The sequence below is a fragment of the Cupressus sempervirens genome, chromosome 5 (assembly GCF_028749045.1).
Source record: "Cupressus sempervirens isolate cs-2001-9-10 chromosome 5, ASM2874904v1, whole genome shotgun sequence".
Classification (NCBI taxonomy): Eukaryota; Viridiplantae; Streptophyta; class Pinopsida; order Cupressales; family Cupressaceae; genus Cupressus; species Cupressus sempervirens.
This window is the reverse complement of record NC_143122.1, coordinates 186,922,174-186,936,289: the sequence shown is the minus strand read 5'-3', so window position 1 is coordinate 186,936,289 and position 14,116 is coordinate 186,922,174. Positions and strand designations below refer to the sequence as shown.

At 31.2% G+C, this 14,116-nt stretch overlaps 1 protein-coding gene across 1 annotated transcript; it reads left to right on the top strand.

Annotated features, from left to right (window-relative positions):
- Nucleotides 1–10,693: 10,693 nt before the first annotated feature.
- Nucleotides 10,694–13,550, top strand: LOC149555038 (myb-related protein 308-like). The gene is made up of 3 exons (XM_089829063.1): nucleotides 10,694–10,889; nucleotides 11,031–11,160; nucleotides 13,008–13,550. The coding sequence occupies exons 1-3, from the start codon at nucleotides 10,757–10,759 to the stop codon at nucleotides 13,477–13,479; spliced, it is 735 nt and encodes a 244-aa protein (XP_089685189.1). The 5' UTR covers nucleotides 10,694–10,756; the 3' UTR covers nucleotides 13,480–13,550.
- The last annotated feature ends 566 nt before the right edge of the window (nucleotides 13,551–14,116 follow it).

The window sequence follows — 14,116 nt, the reverse complement described above, 5'->3', positions numbered from 1 at the left end:
GAAAGATGTCTTATTCGTCACGCTAGCTTTAATTCACCTTGGAACTTGAACTTTTCTTTGATTGTGAACCCTTACTTGTTCAAATCTTCTCCACTTTATCTTATCTAACCAATATAATCCATATATTTCATTAACAAAATTCTTTCATTCCTTATAATCTTCTAGACCAATCTAGATTCTCACTTGATGTCGTCCCAGAATTGATTTTCTCAAACTATTTGTCTTTATTAACTTGTGTTCTTCCTTCATTGAACACCTTTATCTCCTTAGTTAACATTGTCCACTTAGTAACACATATTTTCTTGGTAACACTTACTTTCTTTTTAATATATGTTCAATACAACCTCATCCTACCTTTACATGTAGGAAAGTTCTCCTTGTTCAACTTAGGTACCTCTCTCTTATACATCTTTTTCTTTGATACCAATTGTTGGATAACTGAGAGGTGGGGTGAATCAGTTATCTCAAGCCCCTTAACAATTTTCTCCTCATTAACTTATTATAAAATAAATCAGTAAATAATTTATAAACTAATAGTAGTTTACAATATTATGCATATGAAAACATGAAATAACATAAAACACATCCAAACACACATTAACACTATTTTTTATTGTGGAAACCTAATCTTGGTGAAAACCACCACAGTAACCATCACGCAAAAAAAAAATCACTCTTCAGAAGTGAACTCAATTAAGAGCCAACCCTATTAAATGTTACAAACACATTTACTAAATGTGGCTTTATTAGGGGATTTGTAGCAAATATCAATTAGATTTTTTCATTCCTCAATGACTTTCCTTATTAAAGTACTTAGTACATCAATTAGAATGCCACCTTAAAAATGGTTTACAAAAAGGATTGTTATATCCACTTAGTTAAGATAATTTTTGCTACAATGGTTATAAAGTAACAATTAAATGAATTGTAGAAATAGAAACTACCTTTTCCATTTCAAAATATCCTTCTCCACTTATCACTTCTATAAACTCTTCTTTAGTGATTAATCAACATACACATTCCGTTCAACTCTTTCTTCCACAATTTTCTTTCCCCTTTTTCTTCTCAGTGACTTTTCTATCTATATTCAATTATCAGTAGAAACATCATTATTTCTCATCCCTTATATAGGGATTTTTTTTCCACTTAATCATATTCATTAGTGTTTTGTTAATTTCCCTTGATCCATTCTATCATAGCTTAGCTCACATTCAATACTATCTAGTGCTAGGAAAAATGACTTATTCATCATGCTAGCTATAATTCACCTTGGAACTTGAACTTTTCTTTTATTGTGAACCCTTCCTTGAATCTTCTCCATCTTATCTAACCAATATAAGTCATCTATTTCACTAACAAAAAATTTTCATTCCTTATAATCTTCTAGACCAATCTAGATTTTCACTTGATGTCATCACACAATTGATTTTCTCAAAACTATTTGTCTTTACTAACTTGTGTTCTTCCTTCATCGAACACCTTCATCTCCTTAGTTAACATTGTCCACTTAGTAAAACATATTTTCTCGGTAACACTTACTTTCCTTTTAATATATGTTCAATACAACCGCATCCTACTTTTACATGTAGGAAAGTGCTCCTTGTTCAACTTGCGTACCTCTTTGTTATACATCTTTTTCTTTGATACCAATTGTTGGATAACTGAGAGGGTGGGTGAATTAGTTATCTTGAGTCCCTTAACAATTTTCACCTCATTAACTTATCAACAAATAAATTAGTAAATCATTCATAAACTAATAGTAGTTTACAATATTGTGCATATGAAAACATGAAATAACACAAAACACATCCAAACACACATTAACACTAGTTTTTAATGTGGAAACCTAATTTCGGTAAAAACCACCATAGGAATCATCATGCAAAAAAAATCACTCTTCAGAAGTGAGCTCAATTAAGAGCCAACCCTATTAAATGTTACAAACACATTTACTAAATGTGGCCTTATTGGGAGATTTGCAGCAAATATCAATTAGATTTTTTTATTCCTTAATGATTTTCCTTATTAAATGACTTAGCACATCCATTAGAATGCCAGCTTAAAAATGGTTTACAAAAAGGATTGCTAAATCCACTCAATTATGATAATTTTTGCTACAATGGTTAGAAAGTAATAATTAAATGAATTTTAGAAATAGAAACTACCTTTTCCATTTCAAAATATCCTTCTCCACTTATCACTTCTATAAACTCTTCTTTAGTGTTTGATCAACATACACACTCCATTCAACTCTTTCTTTCACAATTTTCTTTCCCTTTTTTCTTCTTGGTGACTCTTCTATCTATATTCAATTATTAGTAGAAACATCATTCTTTCTCATCCCTTATATAAGGATTTTTTTCCACTTAATCATATTCATTAGTGTTTTGTTAATTTCCTCTCATCCATTCAATTATAGCTTAGCTCACATTCAATACTATCTAGTGCTAGGAAAAATGACTTATTCATCATGCTAGCTATAATTCACCTTTGAACTTGAACTTTTCTTTGATTGTGAACCCTTCCTTGAATCTTCTCCATTTATCTTATCTAAGCAATATAATCCATATATTTCACTAACAAAATTCTTTCATTCCTTATAATCTTCTAGACCAATCTAGATTCTCACTTGATGTCATCCCACAATTGATTTTCTCAAAACTATTTGTCTTTACTAACTTTTGTTCTTCCTTCACCGAACACCTTCATCTCCTTAGTTAATGTTGTCCACTCAGTAACACATATTTTCTTGGTAACACTTACTTTCCTTTTAATATATGTTCAATACACTTCCATGAAATGATATATTTTCTTATAAACCAATAATTCAATCGTGGTAGCACAAACTTATTCCTTGTCTTTCTACTTCACAACTTCAATCCTTTCTTACTAACCAATGTAACTAACTTCTATATCATTTTCATTCTTCATCAAATCATGCAAAATAATCAAACCAATATTACCTTGTCAAAGATTGATTCATCAATTGCCCATTCAAGATCACATACTTAACATCGCTTCTTCATTTCACTTTCTGTCTTTACCAACCATTTCTTTTCTCAACATGACATTGTTCAGATGATTTGGAAACTTATATAAATTACCTAGTCAATAGGCTTGGCATCAATGAAAAAGTAACAAGTGGTTTGATTCTTCTACATTCCTTTCAATACTTAGTTTACTAACCTTGTTCATGCTCAGCATTAGTTTGGGTATCAAAATTAGTTGTAGTAACATCTACTTTCCCCTTGCCTATTTATTATATTTGCAGAGTCACAAACTCTCTCTAATGGCTTTTTTAAGGGGTGATTTTATCTTTCCAAAAGTTTGGGGTATTCTTATACCCAATAATGAAAATCTCTCCAATATTTAATTTGTAGATGATACTTTGATTTATTTTCTAGTTTGAGGAGAGGAATCTGATGCGTCTTATGAAAAAACTAGATATGTTTTCCATTGCTTCTAGTAGCAAGATTTCTTTTTCTCAATTAATATTTTTAGTATGGGAGGACAACCAACTTATGTTGTGTGAAAGATTTGACATTAGCTAGAGGTGCTAACCATATAGTTTAGTATTTCATTTTTAGTAAACCCCAATGTCAATGATATATGGCTATGGATTACACAGAAGATTCTTAAAAACTTGAATAAATGGAGTAGAAACTTCCTCACATTAGTAGGGAGGTGGGATTTTTGTTATAAATATTGTCCTATTCAATTTATTAGTCCTTGTTATGGTTTTTCAATCAGAATCATTTTTTTCAAATCCAAAAGGTCATTAGGGGCTTCCTATGGTCAAATGGAAAAGGAAATAAGAAGGCTCATATTGTATATTGGGAATAGTATACCAACCTAAAGATTTGGAAGGTACGAGGTTGAAACATTTAAAGACATGGGGGATTTCTGTTATTTTCAAATGGCTCTCTAAAGATAGTCAATGGAGAGATCCCTATAAAATGCTCATCAAATATAATATTAAAGAGAAAAAATTTCCACAATCCATTATATTGTACTGATATGTTTCTGGATTTGATTGTGTTAAGATTTTTACCATCAACATTTCGAATCACACTACATGATCCATCATCAGGATGAAGAGCAAGAGATGCAAAAAATAATATATTGCAGATAATGGATGACCCGAAAAGATAAAGGGAATAGGCAAGAAGGAAAGCACACACCCCAAGGTTGAAGAATGAAAATAAAATAAATAAAAATAAGAAACATTAAAAAGGGGGTAGACAGAAGGACAAGGGGCCAAAAAGGGGAACACTCCCAAGGACAGACTAGAAAATAAATAAAGGTGTCAAAAGAAGAATTTATGAGAATAGACAAGTGAAGAAATAAAAACATAGAAGAAACCAATGAATAAGATATAACTAAGAGCACACCTAAAAAATTTTACATAGACGAAATATAACAAGAATATAAAAGAAAACAGTCAAATACACATAAGCAGGAGACATGCAATGGTCAAAGATGATAAATACATACTTGCTAATATATATGTGATTAAATATATATATTAGAGAGACAAAACAAATAGGTGTGTGTATAATATTATGTGCAAATTTGTGTGTTTATATTTTGAATGGGTTATATATATATATATATATATATATATATATATATATATATATATATATATATATATATATATATATATATATATATATATATGTATATGTATATATGTATATGTATATGTATATGTATATGTATATGTATATATACATATATATGTATATACACACACACATATATATATATACATATACATATATACATATATATATATGTATATATGTATTTATGTATATGTATATATATATATATATATGTGTGTGTGTGTATATACATATATATGTATATAGATATATATATATACATATACATATACATATATATACATATATACATATATATATATATATATATATATATATATATATATATATACATGTATATATATATATATGCATATATATATGTATATATGTATATATGTATATATATATGTATATATCTATATATATATGTATATATATACATGTATATATGTATATATGTATATATATACATGTATATATATATGTATATATATTTATGTATATATGTATTCATATGTATATATATATATATATATATATATATATATATATATATATATATATATATATATATATATATATATATATATATAACTATAACAATGCATTATTAAATAACATGAGTGTGTGCGAAAGAGTATGTGAATATATACATGAGAAACTATATAAAGTAGACATAAAAATAAACCAACTACAAATATAAAAATAAATAAGAAATAAATATGTGCGAGAGTGGATCTATATATATATATATATATATATATATATATATATATATATATATGGTATCTATATAAGTATAAGAATAAATCATATAAAAATAAATAAGAAAAAAGAAATAAATGTGCGAGAGTGGATGTATATATATAAGAATGTATATATGCATATGCGTACACAACTATATACATGAATACCCATGCCGAATGAGAGGAACACCACAAAGAGACAAAGACGAGGCAAGGAGACAAGGAGGAAATGAAAAGAATGAAACAAACAAGAAAGGAAACACAAACAAAAGAGACCAGGACACTAGAAGAACACCTAAGCCTGAGCCAACCAAAAGGTGGTGTGCGAGAAGTGTACTCCTGGGAGCTAAAGCTGTTGCTAAGTGACCACCAGGACCTAGACACCTAGAAAGACCACTACAACAAGATCACAAAGAGCCAAGCCAAAAGCAAGAACCAACGAGAAAAGAGGAAACCCAAAGGAACAACCACCAAAAACAAGGGAGAAGGAGAGGAGAGACCCACTAGGAGCACACACAGAGAAGAACAAAGAGGGAGTAGGAGACCACCCAGGAAGAAGGGGAGCAAGCAAGTAGGAGGGAGAGGGGGGGAGAAAGAGGAAGGTCGACCAGTGTGAAGTTGGTCTCTGTCACTTGCGGCTAGCATTGGCTGCCAAGAGGGGTTAAGGTTCCAACCATCATCACATTTAAGGTTTATGGAGTTTTTGTAGATCTCGACAGCTTCTTTGAGTTTCCTTTTAAAGAAGTTGTCTTCCTTGGCAAGGACCTGAGTGTCTTCCAAGAAAATGTGATGCTTGGTCGTGAAGGAGTGCTCAGCTAAGGCAGATTTGCATACTCTATCGTGTCTAATGTCAGCAATGTGCTCTTTGATCTAGGTGTGGAATGAGCGGCCCGTTAGGCGCGCTCTTAGTTATATCTTATTCATTGGTTTCTTCTATGTTTTTATTTCTTCACTTGTCTATTCTCATAAATTCTTCTTTTGACACCTTTATTTATTTTCTAGTCTGTCCTTGGGAGTGTTCCCCTTTTTGGCCCCTTGTCCTTCTGTCTACCCCCTTTTTAATGTTTCTTATTTTTATTTATTTTATTTTCATTCTTCAACCTCGGGGTGTGTGCTTTCCTTCTTGCCTATTCCCTTTATCTTTTTGGGTCATCCATTATCTGCAATATATTGTTTTTTGCATATCTTGCTCTTCATCCTGATGATGGATCACGTAGTGTGATTCAAAATTTTGATGGTAAAAATCTTAACACAATCGAATCTAGAAACATATCAGTAAAATATAATATTACTTGTGCCCATCCCTCTAAAGCCAAGTTCTAGACTAGTTTAAACATGTATAATCTCCTATCTATAAATTATAATGTGGAGGTAGCGGGGTCTAGTTTGTTTAAATTAATTTTGAAATGATAAAGATATAAGGAAAACAAATTGTCTCTAGGATTTTTTGCACCAAGCTTAACAACCTAGTCTATGGAAAAAGATCAATACGGTGGAACTTGAAACATGATATCAAGTATTTAGCTATTTTACAAGGTCATTCTATTAAAAAGTGTCCATAGAATAGAATTAGGACCTTTCAAGTTATTGTTAGTGAGGGGAATTGACTCCTTGGTCTATTCTTAAGGATAATTTTTATATTCTAGATGTACATTAGAGAAATTAATCCATCCATAATGTAGCCTATTGTAAACTTGTCCTTCCTAATAGTTTTTACCTTAAAACCTATGTTCCTTTCATCTTTCTTAGATGCACAAAACCCCCCTCCACTTGGTTGAATCTAAATATGTTTATTTGTTGTTTAATCATAGCTTGGATGTCATTAGCCACCTTAACCACATGTGGAACCTACACCTTTTGCATTTTGTTTGGAGCAAGCTTTTGAATAATCTTTGGAATTGTCCCATCAAGCCCAAGATTTCTTGCTTCTTATGGTATCTCTTCATGCACAAGTTACCCTTCAAAAAATAGTGAGGGGAACCCAATATTTATTTTTTGTAAGATTTTTGAGTTTGTGCACCATGTATTCTTTGATTATATAATTGCAAAAGAAATCTATAATCCATTTGGTCTAGTTCTTAATAGATATTTTTCATTTGAGAATATTATATCTTGAAGCATGAACAACAACAAATTTTGTAACACCTTTTGGTCTATCTTTTCCTCTATTTTTTATGCAACATTTAGAAATTTAGGAATAGTGATGTGTTCGCATAGAAGAACACCTTACTGGGTCTCTATGAAGAATCATTTATGTTGATATTGCCTTGTCGGTCACTGCTAATATTAAAATGAATGAAAGGAGGCTCCTTTAGATCCTAAAAAAAGGCAGAGCAATGGTGAAATTAAATGAGAATTATACAAGTTAATACACCACTATCAAAGACAAATATGAATTTGATATTACCATTTATTTATTTATTCAACAATTGAAAGAAAGTGGGCAGTAGAAGAGTAAAAATGGAGATGCTACATCTTTTGGTAATGTAGAAGCTTCTATTGGAGATGTGCACCATATGGAACACCAAATCGAGGATTCTGCTCTTGTTTGTAACTTTGCAATCTCTCTTGACACACATGCTTCTTTTGGCTCTAGCATGGATGATCCACATGATGATGTTTTTGAGGATTTGGATGATGAGATGCTCTCTTAAAGTGTAGACCTAATGTTGTTCTTTTTTTAAGTTAAACTATTCAATGTCACAAATATAAATTTTATATTTTTTATTAAAGGGTTGGTGATATTCATGTTATATTTCTAGGTGGTGGGTGGTATTAAACTCATAATCAGTATAATTTTGTAATATGTTTATTCAATTATAATCAATAGAAAAAAACATTTTCACATGTTAAAGCATTTCTATAGAGCACAAGGTCTATCACGTATGATGAATATTCAACTTACATAACTTCACATCCATTATATTTATTTAAAAAAATACATTAAACAAATTTACATACACAAACTCAAAATTATTACAATTTAAAAAAATACCTATCTACACTTTTTGTTTTAAAACAAATTCCTAATAATAAATTATCAACCCATCTAATCTACTCAAATATTAAACTAATCTCTAATTTTCTTTTTGCATCCATTTCAAGTCCCTTAGGTTCGTCTTGTCTCTAGTTTCCATATTGCATCCATTTATTAGCCTATCATGATATAATCAAAATGCTTTAACCTTTAGAATTCAAAGACTTGTGGATGAGACAATCAATATAAACTACTTTTATTTTAAACAAAACCATAGAGAGTTATAGGAGGACTTTAGTTGTCAACTTCACAAACACTAATATTGTTGGCCATAGCTCACCTTCCTAAAAAAAGAAGGCCCCAAAAATATATTCATATCTATTTGGCATTGTTAGAATACAAAAGAAAAATAAAGAAGACATTCTTTACAATTCAACAATATCTAGTGAGTATTCTTCAATACTATTGGTCCTTAAATGCTTTAAGTCACAACTAAGACTAGGATGAACTGGGTCAAATAGGTATGCATACATCCAAATCTATTTCTTTATTTTTAAAAATAGTTTAACACTGAAATTCTTATTTATAGCATGTGGTCAATTATATATGATGAAAATAAGACCTAAATAAATGCATATGTCTACTATATTCTTATGTAATGAACACATTGAAAAATGTTTATTTTATGTAAACAAACTCAACAATATTACAATTACAACTCTAAGAAATAGATACATACCTTCACCTAATTTCTATGCTTTAGCTAGTCTAGGTCAATTCTACATGATGATCTATGCAAATTCTCATGTAATCAAAATTATTATAAGCATAGCTCTTCAAAATTAATGCCAAGCCACATTTAATTTTTATAATTCTTTTTCAATATTGTCAAATTCTCAACCCATCTAATCTCTACTTTCCTTATTGCACACATTTGTTAGCTTGGCTCAACCTTGTAAAAATAAAATGATTTATTCAATTTACAATACCATAACTGGTGGATGAAAATTAGTTTGAGTTACTTGTACTTTAATAAAGTAATTAAAAGTAATGGGAGGACTTCAATTTTCAATATCTCAAAAATTAATATTCTTCGCAATAACTCACCCTTCCCAATAAGCAATGGCCTCAAGTATGTATAGTCTTTATTGCATAGCAAGAATACTAAAACTATATATATTTATTGCAATTAAACAATTTCAAGTTTGAATATTTTTCAACATGACTAGTCCTTGTGCTTTAGCCAACAAGAAAGAGTGAGATGGATTAGGCTACTAGGTATAGATACATCTTAATCAATTTTTTAAAATTTTGAATAGTTTCATGTATGTTTAAATGTTCCCTTAGAGCACAAGGTCAACAATACATGATAAAAATGCAACTTACATAAATTTGCATACCTATTGTATTTTTAACATGATGAATACACTGAGTTCTTATTTATTTATTTACACAAACTCAAAATTGTTAGAATTGTAAATCCCTACGTGCACATAATTTCTATAGCTAAATTTCCAATTTTATTAATTCTCAACTCACCTAATCTACTTAAATAGACTAATCCCTAATTTCCTTATTACATTCATTCGTAAACCCTTTTGGTATAAGAAAAATAGTACTTTGAAGGTATGGTATGTAGTAGAATTAGGTATCATTCGTAAAGAATATGAGGTAGTCTAGCTTTGAAATGCTATAAGTCATCCGTAGGTCCATATACAAAACAAAAAACTTTCTTACAGAACCCATCTAACCTAATCAAATAAACTATTGTCTCATTCATGCAAAGAGTACGAAGTAGTCCCATATCACTATCAATGTATAAAATCCAAAAATAAATAACTGATATCATAGATAATAAAAGAACATTTCCTTATTATTTTCCCCATTAGATGACCAAAGTATCTCTCCTTATATAAATCTCCAACCTTTACACTTCTAAAACATGTAAATAAAAGCATTAGTATGAACTACTTTTACTTTGAATAAAAAAGTCATAAGGAGCAATGGGAGGACTTGAATTTCCAACGTCGCCAAAACTAATATTGTTGGCTATAACTCATCCCTCCCCTAAAGCTGGGGCCCAAGCTAAATCTGCAAGCCGTAACCTTAAATTCTGGAACCAAGAGCAAGTTTAATAATTTATAACTATTTATAATGAGTGGATGCCGGGGCCGCTGCTTTTGAGTAGAAACAACACACTCCAACCAAAGTCCACCATATTTACTTACCTAACTATCTGTCATTAGTGAACAACCGGTCACCCAGATGCTTTTCTCACCAACTCAGTCAAAAGTGTGATTGGCATTTAATGACACACCCACTCATTCTACTTATATACTGCCCCCACTTGTCACTTGGCTCAAACCCCTTCCTTCCTTCCTTCCTTGTTCACTTTATTATTCTCCTCTGTCCTCCTCCTTAACATGGGAAGATCCCCCTGCTGTGAAAAAACTCACACAAACAAAGGAGCATGGACCAAAGAAGAAGATGACAAGCTCATTGCTTACATTCAAGCCCATGGTGAAGGCTGCTGGAGGTCCCTTCCCAAGGCAGCAGGTTTGTTATTTGTATTCAAATCACTTGCAACCAAAATCCCACAACTGGTTTGTAATTTGATAGTTTGCGCTGGTTTCTTCTTTAAGGATACACACTAACTTGTTTTGATTCTTCTCCATGTTTATGCTTGTTATTTCACAGGGCTTCTGAGATGTGGAAAGAGCTGTAGGCTTAGATGGATAAACTATTTGAGGCCTGATCTCAAAAGAGGGAATTTCTCTGAAGAAGAAGATGAGCTCATCATCAAGCTCCAACTCCTCTTGGGGAACAAGTATGCACATACAATCATGGCTTCTCACTAGGAGAAACAAGGATAAAATTTTGATTTTTTTGGGACCGAATTGGCCTCTAAGACTTCAAGGATCATATTTGTTTCTTTTGAGTTTTTAGGTTCAGTCTGGTATCATTCTGTAACTCTGATAGCTACTCCATCATACTTTGGTTTCTTTGGAGTTTCTTGATTCAATTTGTTACTGTACTCCGACTAGCTGAAAACTATTTCATTGTGGTTTGATTTCTTTGGAATTTTTCCGCTTCCATTTGTTTTTGACTCTATCATAGTTTTGTTTCTGTGGAGTTTCTTAGTTTATTATGTTATAACACTGTGACCTTGAACACTACTTCCTTGGAGTTTCAAGTTTCAGTTCTTAGGATGCTGTAACTCTTAAAAAATCTAGCCCATAGTTTGATTCCTTTGGCATCTCTTGATTCAATTTGGTATCATGCTGTAACCTAGAGAACTACGTTTAGCTTCTTTGGAGTTTACTGATTGTTTTAAAAAAAATTAATCACACAATAACTCTGACAATTACTTTCTCCTTATTGTTTTTTAAAAAAAAAAAAATTTCAGAGTTTCTTGATTCAATTTGGTATTATGGTGTAACTGTGAGAATTACTCAGCAGAGTTTGATTTCTTTGGAGTTTCTTGATTCGATTTGGTATCATTTTGTAACTCTGCAAACTATCTTCTCACAATTTGATTTTTTGTGAATTCTTGATTTAATTTGTTATGATGCTCCAACTTGGAAAAATACTCCATTATAATCTGGTTTCTTTGACGATCTTTGATTCAATTCCTTGTTCTACTATTTCTTCATAGTTTGATTTCTTTGAAATACTTTGATCCAATATGTTATCATACTGTAACTCTAAGAACTACATCACAGTGTTTGGTTTTTTTGAAGATTTTTTATTCAATTTCATGTAACTAGAACCTATTCCTTCATAGTTTGATTTCTTTGAAATTCTTTGATCCAATTTGTTATCATTCTGTAACTCTAGTACTCCATCATAGTTTGGTTTCTTTGAAGATATTTGATTCAATTTCTTGTTCTACTATAACTAAAACCTATTCCTTCATATTTTGATTTCTTTGAAATACTTTGATCCAATTTGTTATCATGCTGTCATATTTGATTTCTTTGGTGTTTCTTGTAACACTGTAACACTCAAGAACTACTCCATCATATACTCGACTTATTTTCTTTGTAATTTCTCAATTCAATTTGTTATTACAATATAACTTTGAAAACTATTTGATTTTTTTGGAGTTTCTTAATTTAATCTAATATCATATTGCATCTGCAAGAACCACTCCATCATATTTTGATGGCCTTCATGATTGAAATTCTTATTACAGTAACTCTGAAAACTTCTTATTCATAGTTTGATTTCTTTCACAGTTCTTGATTCAATTTGTTATGATTTCATCACACTTTGATTTCTTTGGAGGTTTTTGATTCAATTTGTTGTTAAAATATAACTTTGAAAACTACTACATCATATTGGTTTCTTTGGAGTTTCTTATTTCAATCTAATATCATGTTGCATCTGCAAGAACAACTCCATGATCAGCATATTTTGATGGCTTTCTTTGATTGAAATTCTTATTACAGCAACTCTGAAAACTCGTATTCATAGTTTGGTTTCTTTAAAGCTTCTATCTTTGATTTCATCATAGATTTAGAGGTTTTTGTTTCAATTTGTCACATGGACGCAAAATCATGACTGCCCATTACAAGAAAAGATCATTGATTGACATCTGATACTTTGACTGAATTGTTCATGAAAGTTTTTCAATCTTTTGACTAATTTGGTATTTTCTTTTTGTGGGCACAGGTGGTCTCTGATAGCAGGCAGATTGCCAGGAAGAACTGACAACGAAATAAAGAATTACTGGAACACCCACATCAAGAGAAAACTGCTCAGCCGAGGAATCGACCCGCAGTCACGCCGCCCAATTCAGGCCTTCCACAACGATGGCGGCAGCAGCAGCAGCAGATCAGACAGCATGAGATCTCCCAAGCAAGAAATTTTAATGGCGGATTTCTTCCAGAGTGAGCACTCCACCGTCACAAGCGCTTTAACGGATCACACTGCCTCAGATGTTATTAAAAGCGAAGAGATGCCCGATGTGAATCTCGATTTGTCAATCAGTTTGCCGTCTTTTGCCCCTCCTGTTCACAACAACACAGGAACAATCGATTCCAAACAGATAAACAGCACCAAATCATGGAATATGGATTTCCAAATGCAGTACAGCAGATCATATGATGAAGAAATTGCCAGTAGGCTAGGATTAGGCTTGTGATTACTCATTAGTATCTTTGATCCTCTTGTACTTACTCTTTGACACCATTAATACATCCTTGTTTTACCCTACGAATGCAAATAGCTTCATTTTTTTGAATCGATGAAAGCTTTGTAGTTGATGGGTTTAGGCTACTGAGGTTACAAATGGGGCTTCACGGTAATGTTCATATTTGAATCGAGATTTTGATTGGGGAGATTGCAGATGGGGGATTTAGATGTTTTGAATCAAGATTTCATTTTTGTGGGTAACCATTATCTTGATCAATTTCTCTTTTGTTTCATAGGTAAATAAATTTCTTATGATAGATCATTGAAGTATGCTTCATAATGTAAATTTATAATTTTCGGGCCAAGGCTATTGGGGTTACAAATGAGGTTCATGTTTGAATGGAGATTTTTTTTGGTGAGATTACAAACTGGAGATTTAGATGTTTTCAATCAAGATTTTATCAATTTCTCGCTCATTGAAATATGCTTCAATGTGTATAAATATAGACAGGTTTTTATTATTCATGACTGTAGAAACTCAATGCATTTGATCGCTTATAATCTCAGTTTTTATAATCTAGACTTCATCCATTCTCTGGTCTAAAATCAAAATCTACAATAATTTAAAGAACACGCTCTCAACTATG